The sequence below is a fragment of the Macrobrachium rosenbergii genome, chromosome 16 (assembly GCF_040412425.1).
Source record: "Macrobrachium rosenbergii isolate ZJJX-2024 chromosome 16, ASM4041242v1, whole genome shotgun sequence".
NCBI classification, from domain to species: domain Eukaryota; kingdom Metazoa; phylum Arthropoda; class Malacostraca; order Decapoda; family Palaemonidae; genus Macrobrachium; species Macrobrachium rosenbergii.
The window spans coordinates 2,430,835-2,448,711 of record NC_089756.1 but is presented as its reverse complement, the minus strand read 5'-3'; the positions used below and the strand labels follow the sequence as shown (position 1 = coordinate 2,448,711).

The 17,877-nt window shown below is 39.2% G+C and overlaps 1 protein-coding gene across 3 annotated transcripts in view; it reads right to left on the bottom strand.

Moving 5' to 3' along the window:
- Window positions 1-17,877, bottom strand: part of CHORD (CHORD-like protein) — a 251,789-nt gene that overhangs the window by 163,084 nt on the left and 70,828 nt on the right. For all 3 annotated transcript variants that reach the window (XR_010855603.1, XM_067118301.1, XM_067118302.1), the window contains exon 4: window positions 13,051-13,161. Coding sequence is in view for 2 of the 3 variants with exons in the window: in XM_067118301.1 (XP_066974402.1) it covers window positions 13,051-13,161 (111 nt within the window). In the remaining variant the exon portion in view is untranslated. The remainder of the gene's footprint in view (window positions 1-13,050; window positions 13,162-17,877) is intronic.

Sequence of the window (17,877 nt, the reverse complement as noted above, 5' to 3'; positions counted from 1 at the left end):
ATATTCAGTCCTCTGTGCCTGAATACTGAAGCCAGCATACTCCTGTAACCTTTAATTGTCGTTACAGCGAGGTTGCACTGCTCCCTCAGGTAGAGAAGGAAGTCAGCGATACCTGTCACAGAGGTACTGGAAGAGGATATCTTATGGGTCCTGCACCATCTTCTAAAAACCTCCCACTTAGACTGGTAGACGCGCAAGGTTGAGGATCTTCTGGCTCTAGCAATAGCCTTCGCAGCCTTGTGCGAAAATCCTTTCACTCTGACCAGTCCTTCGATAGTCTGAAGGCAGTCAGATTGAGAGCGAAGAGATTCTTGTGGAATCTGTCGAAGTGGGGCTGTTTGAGAAGATCGCTCCTGTGTGGAAGTGATCTGGGAAAATCCACCATCCATTCCAGTACCTCTGTGAACCAATCTTGAGCTGGCCAAAACGGGCGATCAGGGTCAGTTTTGTGCCTTTCAAGACGCCTAAAACTTTCTCACTACTTCCCAAGATCTTGAATGGGGAAAAGCATACCCGTCTATCCCGGACCATTCTAGGAGAAGACCGTCTATGGCAACTGACCTCGGGTCCGAGATCGGAGAGCAGTAGTTTTCAGTCTTGCATTCCAGTGGGTTGCAAAGAGGTCGATATTCGGCCTTCCCAAAGGCTCCACAGCTTTTATAAACTCCTGAGTGGAGAGTCCATTCCATGGGTAGGACTTGATCTTTTCTGCTGAGAAGATCGGCCCTCACATTCCTTTCCCCCTTGTACAAACCTGGTGAGGAGTCTGATCTTCCTCTCCTCCGCCCATAACAGCAACGTCCTCGCTGTTTCACAAAGGAGAAGGAATGTGTTCCTCCCTATTTCCTGATGTAAGCCAGGGCAGTGGTGTTGTCCGAGTTCACTTGAATCACATGTCCTGTGACTAGTGGCTCGAACTGGATGAGAGCTAGATGCACCATGGACAGTTCTTTCTTGTTGATGTGCCAGCTCACCTGGTCTCCCCTCCAGGTGCCTGACACTTCTCTCGAGCCGAGTGTTGCTCCCCATCCCGACTCTGAGGTGTCTGAGAACAACAATAGGTGAGGGCTCGGTAACTGAAGGGACAATCCTCGGTTTAGTTTTTGAGGGTCCAACCACCAACGGAGATCCTCCTTTACTCTGTCCGATATCTGGAACGACTCTGCCAAGTCCTGAGACTTCTGATCCCATCTTTCTTTCAGGTAGAATTGAAGAGGTCTTAAGTGAAGTCTTCCTAAGGAAACGAACTGTTCCAGAGAGGAAATGGTCCCCAGCAGACTCATCCATTCCCTCGCAGAACAATGTTCTTTCCCTAGGAAGATCGTCAACTTTTCCAGGCAGCGATCTCTTCTTTCCCGGGACGGAAATGCTAGAAAATCCCGAGAATCCATCTGAATCCCCAGGTAAACAATGCTCTGTTGTGGAATAACCTGAGACTTCTCTAGGTTTACTAATAGTCCTAGGGACTGGGTCAAATTTAGGGTTATAGACAAGTACTCCAGACAACTCTCTTTCGATTGTGCTCGAATCAGCCAATCGTCGAGATACATCAAGATCCTCACTCCCTCTAGGTGTAACCAGCGTGCCACATTCCTTAATATGCCCGTGAACACTTGGGGGGCCGTCGAAAGTCCGAAGCACAGGGCCCTGAACTGAAATACTTTTCCCTGAATCCCGAACCTTTGGAATTTTCTTGAAGAGGGATGAATGGGAATGTGGAAGTAAGCGTCCTGAAGGTCCAGGGAGACCATCCAATCCCCTGGACGAAGAGCAGAAAGAACCAAAGAGGTCGTCTCCATGTTGAACTTCATCTTTATAACGAAGAAATTCAGGGCGCTTACATCCAGAACCGGCCTCCACCCCCCCCCGAAGATTTCAGCACCAGAAACAGCCGATTGTAAAACCCTGGGGAATGGAGCTCTTGAACCGGCTCTATGGCTTCCTTTTCCAGCATTTGTTCTACTGCTTGTAGAAGTGCCTGGTTCTTGACAGGATCCCTGTATCTGGCTGATAACTCCCTTGGAGTTGTTGTCAAGGGAGGACTCTCCCTGAAGGGGATGAGGTAACCTTTTCTTAGAATAGAGAGGGACCAGTCGTCCGCCCCTCTCTGTGCCCAGACTTCAGCAAATCTTAGCAGTCTGGCACCCACTGTTGTCTGGAGTACTCGATTTTCACTTCGTCCTTTTAATAGGACGTGAGGAAGACCTTCCTTTTCTCTCAAGTCTTCTACTTCTGAAGGAGGCTCTTGACGAAGGGCCCCCTCGAAAGGGCTCCTGAAAGGGAACCTTCTCCTTCTTGGCGAAGGGAACAGCAGGCCTCATTCTCTTGGATGACTGAAGCAAAAGATCCTGGGTCACCTTCTCCAATAAGGAGCGAGAAATCTCCTTAACCATTTCTTGAGGAAACAGATGGGGTGAAAACAGAGCAAACAGAAGAGAGGACCTCTGGAGAGGAGACACGGCTTTGGTGAGGAAGGAGCTGAAGACCGATCTCTTCTTAAGAATTCCTGCTCCGAACAAGGCAGCGACTTCCGAGGATCCGTCCCTCACCACTTTGTTGAAACAAGACAACACGCTGACAAAATCATCCATACTAAGGAATTCGGGGTCTTGCGTCCTCCTGGCCAAAGACCCAAGAGACCAATCCATAAAATTGAACACCTCCAAAACTCTAAAAAGGCCCTTGAGGAGATGGTCCAGTTCGCACATTCCCCAAGTAGCCTTCGCCGAAGGGAGAGAAAGCCTCCTGGAGGAGTCTACAAGAGACGAAAAAAATCTGAAAATGCTGATGAAGGGAGACCAAACCCCATAGGCTCCTTGGTCTCGTACCAAATTCCAGACTTTCCCAAAAGCCTAGAAGGAGGAAAAGAGAAAACAGTCTTGCCTGCATCCTTCTTTGAAGACTGCATCCATTCCCAACTCCCTTAAATGCTTTCCTCATGGAGATCGTAGGCGCATCTTGACCAAAGAGGAGGGTTTTGCTGACTTAGTACTGTCCCATAAAGATCCAGGAGAAGGAGGGGGCAGCATGGCTAAGAGAGTCTCCAAACTCCTGAATTAGCAACGAAGCCAGTCTTTTATAATCAGATACCCCAGCCTCTTTTAGGGGATTCCCTCCTCTGAGACTTCTTCCAAAGGAGCAGCCGGGGATGAAGGTTTGAAAAGAGAAGAGAGAGCCTATCAGGCTGGAAGCAAGTCTGACGGAGAAGCATTCCTGTCCAACGAAGAGCATCTGCCAGGAGAATGGCGCCTGCTGCCGGACTGGCGCCTGACAGGAGAGGGGCTCTTGTCCACTGACGAGAGCCTGCCAGGAGAGGGGCGCCTATTGCTAGAAGAACGCCTGGTCGGAGAGCGAAGCTTGCTGGAAGGAGGGAGCTTATCCCGAGAGAGGCGCTTAGCAGGAGAAGAGCGCCTTTCCAAAGAAGAGAATCTGTGAGGAGAAGCGTGCCTGGAAGGAGAGAAGTTTCCGTCCGACGATGAGCGCCTGGCAGAAACGCGCCTGCTGGGAGAAGAGCACCTCCTTGACGAAAGAAGTTTGCTGCTGGAAGGAAGCTTGACAGGAGAAGAGCGACGACTCGAAGAGGAACGTTTCCTGGAACTCTTGATGGGAAGAAAGTCATCCTTCCTCTGACAGAGAATCTTGGAGAGATCCCACAAGAGCTGACACCTGCTCTGGAAACCGGCCAAAATCTGCTTGTTTGCGACTCCTTTTGCTCCTACTGGAGAGGAGGAGGGGATCTTCTAAATCTCTCTTCTTGAAAATAGGAGAATCCTTCGGGAAGCGCTCAGGGCTCGAATCCAATGCTGCTACTCTGGGAGCCTTCCAGGATCTCTTCAAAGGGCGCGACTCCTCAGCCGAACTCCAACCGCGTCTCGGAGAAGACGAGTCCGACGCAGAAAAGCACTTCCTCAGGATGCCTTTTCTATGGCGATCCAAGGCAGCCTGGGACAAGACAACAGGATCTGCCGAAGGGACGCCTGATCGTTGGGGATGCTCTACATCCTCCTTGCGGCTTTCGACATTCCTCCTCCACTGGTCCTGGGAGTTTGGAAGAGGTCTAGGCCTAGGAGCAATGCGGAGCCGATCAGACGCCCCCCTCCACTGCACTGGGGACACTGCACACATCACTGTCACTCTTACCTTCCTTCACCGCACGCAGTTGCGATTTCATCCTAAGGATCTCCGCCTTCATTGCAGCCATTTTGGAAGACGAATCCGCAGGTTCAGTGAAGGGAGAAGGTGCTGAAACCAAGGTATTAGGAGAGCCTACAATGTTAATTTCTACTTCATGCTCAGCAGAGCGAGACCTACTAGAGCTTCTAGAGGAAGCCTTCCTAGCTCTATCCTTTTCAAGTTTCTTCAAATAAGAAGACAAAACCTTCCATTCTTTTTCAGACATATTTTCACATTCCTTACACCTATTGTCCAAAGAACAATCATTCCCCCTACACCTCATGCATACAGTGTGAGGGTCTACCGAAGCTTTCGGCAACCTCACCTTAAACTCTTGCCTAACACACACACGAAAAACAGGAGTAACATTGATATCAGACATCTTAACAGAAAAATCCAAAAAGCAAATCCAAAAAACAGTCCACGATAGCGTATGCCAAGCCAAAGATCCAATACGTCACCAAAATCCGTCCAAAAAAGATCCTCAGCAAGCGAGAAACGAAAATCAAAGCAGGAGGAACCAACAACAGATGTTGCCGGAACCAGCAACAGAGAAAATCTGATTAGAAAACGGAATGGTTCCTATTCCCGCCACCCAGCGGGGGAATGTAGATCACCTGACCTACCTGTTGCGTGTGCCGCGAGATTTGAAATTCTGTCGGGAACGTCGGAGACTATAGCTAAGTATATATCTGACGGGTAAGTTGCATGTACAAAAAGTTGAATTAAGCGGCAATCGCTCAACATCAAATAAGTCTTCAAGTCAATGACAAATTATCCCTACACATAAGACAACAGGAAAGTTCCTTCAAGAAGATACTCTAAAAGTAGAAGAATTAGCAAAAAGGGGAAGTGAAGGTTCATCCACATTATCCTATTTGCAGAGTAAAGAAGTTGTATTTTCCATGGACGAAGAAGAAATATTCAGAATGGATTTACCTATCATTAAAGTTCCCATAAATAACAAAATATGCACTGTGTTTATGGATTCAGGTAGTACTGTAAGCATAACTGATAAACATACATTAACAAAATACTTAGGTGTTAAAGAAACGCTAACTCAGGGTCAAAGCAGAATAATAAAAGGAGTAGCAGATAAACATTAAAAGTTTAGGAAATGTGAACTTAGAAATAGACCTTTCGTCACATAAATCTGTTGAGTTTTATAGTACTAGAAGAATAGTTCTAGAAGAAAGATTTTTTCCCGCACAAGTGTTGTTCTCATTTAATTTAATGAAGAGATGTGGAATCATCCTGGACTGCAGAGAAGGAAGAATTAACCTGAAATAGGATAATTAAAAGAGCGTATGCTTTACACTTGAAGAAGAAAAGTTTCACCCAAATCTGATCAGTTTGTCTGAGTCGGCTTTGACAAGTGAGAAAGACATACATAAAATAAATTACTATCAAGAGAACAATCAAAATAAAATGGAAAAGAATAGAAAAGAGGAATTCCCACAATTACAGAATAGAAACCCAAGACGATGTGCACATCCAGAAATTATATCCTCCAAAGAAAGAAATAACCCAGAAATAAATAATGGTGATTACCGAGGTTCTGAATATAACGAAAAACAAGGCACCTATACTGATAAATATACAGAGATAAATACAGATAGTTATAGCAATGTAGTAATAAGTTGTGATAATGAAAGGAATTTCCTAAATGAAGTATTATTATTAAACAAAATAAATAGATATAAATAATGTAATAGCAGTAAGTGAAGAAAATAATGAAGGAGCAGAACATAGTTACTTTGCAGAGATAGAAGATGAAGAAATATGTTGCGTAAGCACTGCTGATGATAAAGTACAATTCATACTAAATAGATAAGTAATTTTGCATCCAAAGTGTTTAACAAAAATACATTTAAGGGGAAAAGAAGAGATAGAAGTTAAAGACGTTTTGTTATTAAATGAAGAATTGCCAGAATTTGTCAGGATGGATAATTCCTGAGTCCACATGAAGGGTAATATTTATGAAGTTTATGTCCAAAACTACTCAGATAACAAACTAACACTATATGCAGGCACTGTCTTCTGCAAAGGAATACCTATTAACAATCTGTTACTAACACTGGAAGAAAAAGCATTTTTCTCTGTAACTGGTCAAAGGTCTGAATTAAACAAAGAGGTGAATAAAACAGATTTCCCAGAAAATAAGAATAAATTAATTCAGGTATTAGAAAAATACAGAGATGTAATAGCTATAGGAGATAAATTAGGCAGAACAAATGTCCTAAAACATAGAATTTTGCTAGATGTTGGAACAAAACCATTCTTTATTCCTAATTACAGATTACCAAAGACCCATAGTTGATAATTTGATAGAAGAAATGAAGAAAGATGGGGTAGTCATTCCTTCCAAATCTCCATATAATTCTCCATTGCTACTTGTTCCAAAGAAAGATGGAAATTGGAGACTTGTGATAGGTTATAGAAAGTTAAATTCCAACACCATCCCAGATAGAATGCCAATGCCAGTAATTCAAGACATGTTAGCTCAATTAGGAGGTGCAAAAATATTTTCATCTTTACATTTACTGAATGGATACTGGCAAGTACCTTTAGACGAAGAGTTGAAACCATACACAGCCTTCAGCACACATAAAGAACACTTGCAATTTGAAGTCATGTCATTTGGACTCACTTCAGCTCCTTTAACGTTTGTTAGATTAATGCTACAAATACTAGGAGATATAGAAAATGTTGCAGTTTACTTTGATGATGTTATCATTTTTAGTAAAGATTTAGAAAGTCACCTCAAAACTTTAGAAATAGTTCTAGAATGATTAAGAAGAGCAGGACTAAAAATCAAATGAAAGAAATGTCAATTCTTAATGAAATCCTTGGAATACTTAGGTCATGTAATTAGTGAAGATGGACTGCGCATGCAAGCAGGCAAGATAAAGGCAATAGTTGAATATCCAGCTCCTACAAATTTGAAAGCATTGAGACGATTCCTAGGAATGGTAGGTTACTATAGACCTTTCATTAAGGGTTTTGCTACAATAGCCAAACCATTAACAGAATTAACAAAGAAAGATGTCAAGTATGAATGGAATAAAGGGCAAGAGACAGCCTTCCAAATGCTAAAAAGTAAAATGACAAGGAATCCTGTATTAGTCTACCCAGATTTCTCCAAAGACTTCTACTTAGCCTGTGATGCCTCAAGTACAGGGCTAGGGGCTGTACTATTGCAAAAGGACAAAACCAGAATGAGGGCAGTATATTATGCCAGTAGAGTCTTAAATGCAGCAGAGAGAAATTATAGCACAATAGAAAGGGAATGTTTAGCATTATACTGGGGATTAACCCTTAGTGGACGGATTGAGCTTCAGTGTGAAGTAAAACAGGTTTGGGGAGGTGGACGGATTAACTCTCAGTGTGAAGTAGAATTACGCACCACTGTTATGGTAATAATGATTCAAAACAAAGGTGCCAATACTTCTATATGCTATAAATTCACTAATGGCAACTTTTATACAGACGTGAGAGTTCGGCCAGTATCAGTAATGCTTGTGACTTCAAGTGGGAAGGTACTGCATCTCTCTCTCTCACGAGTCTTTTTGTAAATTTGCTTGTAAATATACGAAGGGGTTGCTGTCGTTTTTTATTTTTGTCTTTTATGATAGTATATCAGTTGTAAATGTAATTTTACAAAGAAAACTGCAAAGAAATATTACAAAAAGCAAGTAAAAGTAAAAAATAAGTTACTGAATCTTCCTTCTCGTAAATTTACAAGAATATTTTACAACAAATATGCAAAAAATTTGTTACTGCTTTTATTTCTTATTTTTTTGATATTGTGTGAGCAGCAATAATAATTTTACAAACTCCAAAAACTTATTTATTAGAAAAAACATATATAAGTTGGTAAAATTTAAGATTGTCTTGCAAATGAGGCCCCACAAGGGGTTGTAAATAGTCATTTTCAACTTCTCGTGGAAGGTAGGGAAAATTTTCTAGAATTTTTTTATTTATACAGTGTGAATGTACGGGTCATTCTCTTTCCATTGATGTGATTTTTTTTTTTATTTTGCCGACCTCAAAGTTTCCCAGGTCTGGGGTGCTGCACATTGGTAAATTATGCCGTCCCTTAAGGGTTAAAGAAATTTAGGCACAATCCTAGGGCATGAAGTCAATGTACTTACTGATCACAACCCCATTTGTCATTTGTTTAAGAAGAGAACTTTTACAAATAACATGAAGTTCAATAGATGGTTCATTAGTGTGTTAGAATTTGCTCCAGAATTCAGATATATCCCTGGGAAATTTAATACACTAGCATATGCATTATCCAGATCCCAAGAAGAAACAGAGAAATGCATTACCACTGATACTTTTTGTTTTAGCTGTCAAGTAGTAGACTTAGATTTAAAAAGAGTACAAATACAACAAGGAAAAGATACAGAAATCAGACAGGTAATAGGACAGTTAATGGCAGATGAATCTTCAAAACCTGATTTTGTTTTAATCCATGCATTATTGTATTAAAGACAACAGAGAAGAATGGTTATTCTTGTCTATACATCCCAAAAACATTAATCAGTAAAGTTTTAGAACTCACCCACTCATATAAGTTAGCAGGACATCCAGGAATTAAAAAGACAAGTAGAATCACAACCAGAAATTATTTTTGGCCACACTGTAGTGAAGATGCCAAGAACTTTGTACAAAATTGTGAAGTTTGTAATAGAAACAAGGGTAACATAAATCCAAAAGGCTCCACTTGAAAAATATCCATCGGAACTCCAACCGTTCCAGTGCGTGACCGTGGATTTTTTAAGTTCATTTCCTACCGCTGTTAGAGGCAATAAACAAATACTAATCTTTTTAGACTATCCAACAAGATATGTAGAGATTGTACCAGTAAGAAGTAGAGATGCAATTACAGTAGCAGAAGCTCTTAAATCTAGAATTATCATGAGACATTCATGTCCACAAGTTCTTTCTGATAATGCAGCTGAATTTACTAGTGAACTTTGAAGAAAATTATGTGAATTTTATGAGATAAATAAATGCCAGATAACAGCTTATAAACCAAGTTCAATGGAGCAGCAGAAAGAACAAATTGTAAAATAAAGGATATCCTGAAAACTTTAGTTAAACCTAATACAGAAGACTGGGATTTAGCTTTGGAAGATGTACAGCTTACTATAAACAATACTGTAAATGAAACAGTAGGAGAATCACCGCACTACTTATTATATGGGTATCAAAAGAGACTACCTAATGCCTTACTAGATGATGCAACACCACCCCGACATACTTTTTAAAAGAAAGAATTGTTCATTGCAATCATGTGAAAGTAATAAAAACAGACGCTTGGTCCACTAACAAACTAAAAGAAATATTGAAAGAAGATAAGGAAGAACATATAAACAAAAGATATGAACTAAGGAAAAGATAAATTTATGTAAAGTGTTGAACTGTCATATGTAAACTGTATCTGTAGAAATTAAAATACCTCATGTATATAGAATATCTGATAAGGCTTATTCTTACAGATACAAACATGCGGCTCCTCTTGGTTCTAGTAACACTACTTTTTGTTTCATCCGAAGTGGTCATCCGAAAGGGTGCACTACTAGAGGAAAAGGGATCTGTGAAATTAATAAAGGATTCAGGAATTGTAAGTAAAGATGTATCTTCAGTGCTTATCAATGAAATGACACTGAAAGATGTTCAAAAAGAACTCAAAGCAATAATACAGAGAAGTGACAATAATAACAGTGCCTTACCATTGTTGGAAAAATTAGATAATGACATAGGAAATGCGTTAAATACAAGGGCCAAAAGATCCCTCTTACCTTTTATAGGAACAACACTTAATCAACTATTTGGAGTAGCAACTGATTCTAATGTAGAAAAAGAAAAGGCCCGAATTGACAAATTGGAACAATGGGCAGCAACAAGAGGAATTATATTAAATAAAATTATAACTTCTCAAAACTTAAATGCCCAAGAGATAGAAAAGCTAAAGGTATCCATGAATAAGGTGAACCAAAACATAACAAAAGAATTGAATGTGTTAGAAAACCAACAGTATCTGAGTAATTTCATTATGAAGAGTGAATTAATCTTGCAAGAACATAGAGACATGTTAAATGCCATTTTGTTAGCCTATAAGGGAATATTAAGCCCAACATTAATCATTCCTAAAGAATTACAAAGTATAATTAATGATTTTTTGGTAGAGGGGCATTATACCCCTCCCTATGGTAAAGGATATTATGGTGTACTGTAGTGTAATAACCACCAAGGTAGTTAAGACTAAAATTATTTTAGTGTTACCATTTAATCAGAAAGATGCAGATGTCTGATGTCCATACATCCTTCCCCCATGTTGATAAAGGAAAATATAATAATTTCAAATGTCAACAACATCCATTTTGCATTAGAAGAACATGGGTTAATGATGTCATTTATTACTGATGTTCAATTAAAAGATTGCATAATTTTAAAGGAAAGAGAATACATCTGCAACCTGGATAACCTTTACGAAACTACTAATGCCTATCTTTGTGTTCAAGAAATAATTGAAAATAAAAATCAAGAAGAAAAAGTATGTACCCAATTATCCAAACAGTTTTGTTTACATCCTAGTGGAACAGTTAATTTTTGTATTTTCACTAGATACTGTAACAGCCATAATCTAAGAACTGAAATTAATTTCAGTAATGTTCATGCTTTTGACAAGTCTTGCAAGTTAGTTATTCCAAACAAACTATATTATGAACCTCATGTTTTTACTGAAATAAACTACTAAAGGAAGATCCCATACATGAACTAAAGAGTTTCACTTGTCTCAATTAGAATTAAAACAACTGAATGAGTTACCACTGGTAGATGAGTTTTTCTATTACAAACAAAAGGTTTCACCAATTTTCTCTGTTCAATTTGATCATGATATTGCTTGTGATTGTGGTGTTTGCAATTTTAGTCAAACGTGTAGTGGTTTCAAATACTGAGATGATTATAACAGAAATAAAAAGGCCCAAGGAAGAAGAATAATGTTCTTATAGACATGATTTATTGCTAATTTCTCTATGTTGTTGATTTCAGTGTGTATTCACTGTTGCAATTAACCATTTTTACAATGTGATAATTCACTGTATATATATATTTTTTTAACTGATAACTCATTGTATAATGTATGAATTTTCTACAAAATATTATTGATTTGATTTTTGACATTAGTATACTGATACAGTTTGTGCAATATTTTGAAAGTATTAGTTTATGGGCAATCATATGAATGATTTATTTTATGTGTAAGTTTACACTTATCCATTTGAACTGTAGTTTTATTGTCACACTGAGGGCAGTGTGATATAGCGTGACCGAGTGGTGTTAGATAAATTAGATAGGGGGAATAGAAAGAGAGAGAGAGAGAGAGAGAGAGAGAGAGAGAGAGAGAGAGAGAGAGAGAGAGAGAATAATAATTAAAACCTGGGTTGTTTTAACCTTGGTCAGACACTAAGTAGTGCTGATTGATATAAACCACCTTCCATGAACTCAAAACAGTGAGCAATATACAATCATTTTATTAAAATCGATCGTAAAATCTGGAAACTATGGCCTCTCGATTTAGCTTTGAATAAGCTAAATCGCGAGGCCACAATTTCCAGATTTTACGATCGGTTTTATGGCCCTGGGCGCGATATACTCGCTCACTGTTTTGAGTTCGTGGAAGGTGGTTTATATCAATCAGCACTTCTTAGTCTCTCGATGCGAAAACAACCCAGGCTTAATTATTGTTCTCTCTCTCTCTTTTCTCCTTCTTTGTCTCTATGTTTTCTCTCTCTCTCTCTTTTTCTTTCTATTCTCCCTATCTAATTTACCTAACACTAGCAAGTTTCTTCAAAAGTGAATCTAATGTTTTCCACTTTTTCAAGTCCCAGTCAACAGAACATGTCTGCCCTCTACAATCAGTACACATCGTATGAGAATCACACGATTCCTTTGTCAGACATGTATTGCAGCCTTTGCTGCAATACCTAAAACTAGAAGCAATAGTGTCAGACATTATGAAAATTAAATTAACAAGTCCAAAAAACGGGAAAAAGGTCGTAATCCAATGATCAGGTCTCGCCTAACACTAACTAATAAGAGCCGCAAGACTTGCAAAGGAATACTTCACAAACTGACGAAGAAATATCAACAAAGAAAGTATGAATTCCAAAATGAAGCTGCTCCCAACCACAGTACTTCAACCATCAGCCAACAAAAACATATTGAGCTCTTTGCTAAGTGGTTCCTCTCTTTCCCCCCAAAAGTGGGCAGGGCATGTCACCTACCCCCAAAACAGTGCGACCTGCGAATTTCAAAATTCCAAGCTGCAGAAAAATGAAACTAAGAGCTATGTAATTACTCGGTAAGTTACTTATATATAACACAATATATACACAAAAAGGTAAAAAAGATCCCACGGGGAAAAAAGAGCTTAACGACAGTCAGGCAAAGAGCTCTGAAAACATGTCTGCAATGCATGGTGGCCAAAGCAAACTGGAATGTTTACATCTGGGGAGGGGGGTGTTCCTGCCTACCGGACGGTAGTTACTGCCTAACCACCTTGTTCAAGAGTTTAACGGCCGTTTCCAGCTTCGCTGTAAGTAATTCCTAATGTAAAGGACCGATGGTCTGTATATTGTGTAGGAACATATTCTAATTTCATTTATACAATTACATATGAGAAGATCTTGGCCTCAATGTTTTCCAAATTTAATCGGATCGTGTATGATGAAGGGTAAGATAATCTAATGTATATTACATGAGGTAATAAAATGACAAAAGCTGTCTGACTTATAGAACTTGTTCAACACTAAACGGACAGCATATTTACTACCGTACAATGAAAAATTGAATACTCACAGCTTTACAGCCATTGTTTTTACAGTTTTCCCCAACCTTGATGGCACCCAAAACATCTTCCTTGTTCTCTGCAGCATTGCTAACTTCCTCTTTCTTCTTCTTCTCTATAGCCTGTTTCAAAATAATGAGAAACATTACTCTCATGTTATCATTAATTTATTACTTCAAGTAATGACTTCTTAAATCTGGTTACTTCACTAGATAATTTTTCTCTGAAAGCAAACTGCTTAATATTCAGGCATTTTGAGATTGAGACTTTGCAGGTCTTTGAATAACCATGACTGTGATATGTACACACCTTTTCTACACCTAGAACATGACATAAAATGCTCTAACCAAAAGCAACTCCTCCCACAACACAAAAATATAAATATGACATTTTTATAATAGAATAAAGTTTTATATATACTGTACTTACCAGTAATTACATAACTATCAATTTCTATTAACCGGTAGCTAAATTTGAAAATTCATGGTAGCAATTCTTTTTTTTTTGTTTAGTTTTTGGTGTAAGTAGCATGCCCAGCCCACTTTCAGGGAAGAAGAGGAACAACACAGCAAGAAGGATCAATTTGTTTATGCCATAATGTCCATGACAGGGGAAGAGGGAGGGCTCCCACTCTGTACTCTGTAATTACTTGGTAAGTATATATACAACTTTATTTTATTATAAAAATGTCATTTTTATATCACTTATCAAGTAATTACATAGCTGATTCCCACATTGATAGGAGGTGGGATTCATGGACTTGTTCTACCTCAAGTATAAAAGTAATAAATTGAGAATAGAAAGGAGTTGCTAACATCAATATGATGTTTGTTGTTTCCTTACCTGGTAAGAGAGCTGCTGCAGGAAGATACTGCCTCTGGTGGTGCTCATCTTACCCCATAGAGGTAGGGCAGTAAAGCCAAGTGTCACCTGCTACATAAGTGGGGACCTCGCAGCGAAGGCCTTTTCCAAATGCTAGCAAAGTAAAAGGTTTGCCCCTGTCCTGGGCAAAGTAACGATACACAAAACCAGACAACAACGCTGATACTTGCACCAAAAGATTATAAATACCATCACCCAACCATTACAAGACCTGAAGGGTGTCCCAGTACAGAGTACCCCCCAGCTCCCCTAAAACTCAACACCAGATTTCCAAGACAAAGAGTAAGGATGAAAGGAAAGTTTCCTATACTTCCTTCCCCAACACCATGCCAGCCACCAATAAAGGACCCAAGGTACTGCAAATATTTAAAAACTGTTTCCACACCGAGTACATAATACATCGAAAGTACTGATTTACATCTCCGATAAGTGGATTGGAGAAACAAGGCAAGAGAAAGATTGTACTTGAATGATAAAGACTTTGCTACAGATCTAATCTCATGAGCTCTCACTCTCAGAATGGGAGGAAGCCCTTCTCCCACTTGGGAATGTGCCTCTTGAATGAGATCTCTTAGGAAGAAAGAGAGGGCACTCTTCAAGAGAGGCCATGAAGGGCTCTTCACTGAACACCACAGGTGATTGGACGCACCTCTTATCTTGTCAGTCTTAAGGAGGTAGCATTTGAGTGCCCTTACCGGACAAAGGAATCTTTCCTCATCTAAAGAACCTACCGCCTGAGTTAGGTTTCTAATGCCAAAAGAACGAGGCCAAGGTTTCAGTGGATTCTCATTCTTAGTGAGAAAACCATGAGTAAAATCACATCTCCATTAGAGAAACTGATTCTTCTATCTAGAGCCTGGATCTCACTTACTCTCTTGGCTGAAGTCAAGGCTACCAGGAATAAAGTTTCCTTGGTTACGTTCCTCAGTGAAGCAGAGTCAAGAGGTTCAAAAGGAGGACTGGGAAACCATTTGAGAACCACATCCAGGTTCCATGATACTTGTTCTAATTCTTTATGTTTCGTCATATCGAAAGATTTAACAAGCTCAGATAAATCCTGATTTGAAGAAATATGACAAATTCTACAATACAGTAATTTGCATTTTTCCTAACAAATCCACAGCATCATGTGATAGGAAAGTCCTTAGGTGTGCATGCGCAGATGGCTATGGTAGACTTGCTTTCAGAGAGTAGCACTAGCTATAAAAGAGGCCTGCAGGACCAGCATCCTCCAATTTGTGAATAGCTGGAGGGAACCATGATATTTTGCCCAAAATGTATGAGAGAGAGATCAGGAAAGAGGGGAAGCATGAGGTGGGAAATTAAAACTCACATGATGTTGTGGGTTTGTATGTTAGGAAAATACAAATTATTGTTGAATTTGTCATTTGTTCCAACACTGCTACAAACACCACAACATCATGTGATAGGAGACTCATAAAGAGGAGGGAGGAAGATCTCTCCACAAACAACGAAGGCAATTAATAGTAACCACCAAAATATAAAACAATTTTAAAAGAATAATACTCACTCTTCCATGTGATGTGATGGAACATAGGAGCTCTACGTTCAAACGGAACCAGATGGTCCTATCCTGTGAACATCACATGCTGGACCCAGGTGAATGGGGATAAAAGATCATATCCTTCACACCACTTGTTGAGCTGCCACCACTGGGCCTAAGGAGAAGGTGCCCAGTGACTTATGTGTGACATCTTTCAAATAAAAAGACATGAAGGTGGTTTGTCTCTTCCAAACTCCAGTGCAGAGGATCTGTCCCACAGCATAGTTCTTCTTAAAGGCAACTGACGGGCCAAGACTCCTGACGTCATGGGCCTTAACCTCTTCCCGCTCAACCCCGTGTATTCTCGGGTTTACGATAACCGTCATATTTCAGTAAGCATGAGTATACTTGAAATTCTGTTGTCTCTTTCCTAGCAACTCCCAGTAAACTCGGCTGTTGTATATATTAGTCTCCCACTATAGAAAGCTGTTTTCTATGGATATAAGTGCCTTTTTTTTTTTTAGAAAATTGTAGCTACCTTGGCACCAGTTGGCCGTTGGAGACGCGTCCTTTCATCAGGTAGGATTTCCATTGTTTTTCGTGGATTTTCTTTTATTATTATTGATATATAACTATCATGAGTAGTGAGAGTGACAGTGATACAGAGTATTATGATGGAATGGACGATTCAGGGGGCGAAAGTGATGGTGATATGACGTCAAAATACTCTGATACTTCAGATGAAGATGATGACAATAATGTTCCTGATAACCAAGGCTGGCAAAGAATAACAATTTCGGATGATAAACCACCCTCTCCTCCACAGACAGCATTTCCCTTTATTGGTGATAATATAATTCATCATTTATATAATACTGAAGATGATGAAGAAAATACATATATTCAGTATTTTGAGTCAATTCTTGATGACAATATTTTAGACATTATTGTCACAGGGACGAACAGGAATGCTGAACAAAAGCTGAGTGGAAAATCAGAAACAGAGAAAAAAAATGGCATCCAACATATCGGGAAGAAATGAGGATTTTCCTTAGTGTTATTATGCTACAGGGGATTGTAAAGAAACCTGAAGAAAGCCAATACTGGTCTAAGATGCCTTTGTTACATACACCAATTTTTGCTAAAATTATGCCACATCGCAGATTTTGCAATATAAAGCAGTATTTGCATTTGTCAAATAATGAGGATTTTGACCCTGCCACTCATCCTTGCCCAAAGCTCAACAAAATCTGGAAGTTTTATAATAGCATTGTTAGCAAATTCAAAAGTATGTACACGCCTGCACAAAATGTAGCTATAGACGAAAGTCTTTTATTTTATAAAGGACGTCTTGGTTGGGTACAATATTTGCCACTAAAAAGAGCTAGATTTGGGATAAAATCTTTCATGTTGCGTGAATCAGAATCAGGATACGTTTGCAATTTTGTCATTTATACAGGTCAAGGAACAATGTTTGATAATGATTATGAAGACCTTCCCATGTCTTCAAAAATTGTTATGACGCTGATGAAGCCATTACTGAAAAAAGGCTATTGCCTTACAATGGATAACTATTATAACTCTCCCCAATTAGCAGATTTACTGATAGAAAATGAAACAGACATATATGGCACTGTCCGTGTTAGTAGAAAGGAAATGCCCTCTGGATTGAAACGAGAAAAACTGCAGAAAGGTGGCATGGTGGCTTACAAAAGAAGAAAAGTAACAGCAATAAAATGGAAAGATAAGAAAGATGTTGTATTACTTTCCACAGTCCATAACAGAAATGGTAGAAACAGAAAAAAAAAAAAGAGGAAAATTGGTGAAGAACCCTAAACTAGTTATGGACTACAATAACACAATGGGAGGGGTTGATAAAGTAGATCAGCGTCTCCAGGATTATCCTCTGACAAGAAAAAGGAGAAAGAGGTATTACAAGAAAATATTCTTTCATATTGTTGACTTCACATTGTGGAATTCCTATCTTTTGTATCTCAAATCAGGAGGAGAAGCAACAGCTCTAAAGTACCGTCTTCAAGTGATAGACGAGACAATAAAAAAGCACCATACACCTATGATGTCATCAAAAGTAGGACGACCAAGTAGTGTACCTCACCCTCTTCGTCTTACAGAAAGGCATTTCCCAGATGCTGTGCCACCTACAGAAAAGAAAAGTAACCCCACAAGACAATGTGTAGTTTGTAGCAGAAAGCGAGATGCAAGTGGAAAAAGGCTACGGAAAGAAAGCAGATACTGCTGTTTAACGTGTGATGTAGCACTGTGTATAACTCCTTGCTTTAGGACATATCACACGAAGGATAACTTTTCGGAAAAGATGAAAGAATTTATTTTATTTTATCATGTTCTGTACAGGAGTAAATACATTTATTTTCAAAATATAAAGCTGAAATAGGTAATACGGAAAGAAAAGTATTATTCACTATGATGAAGG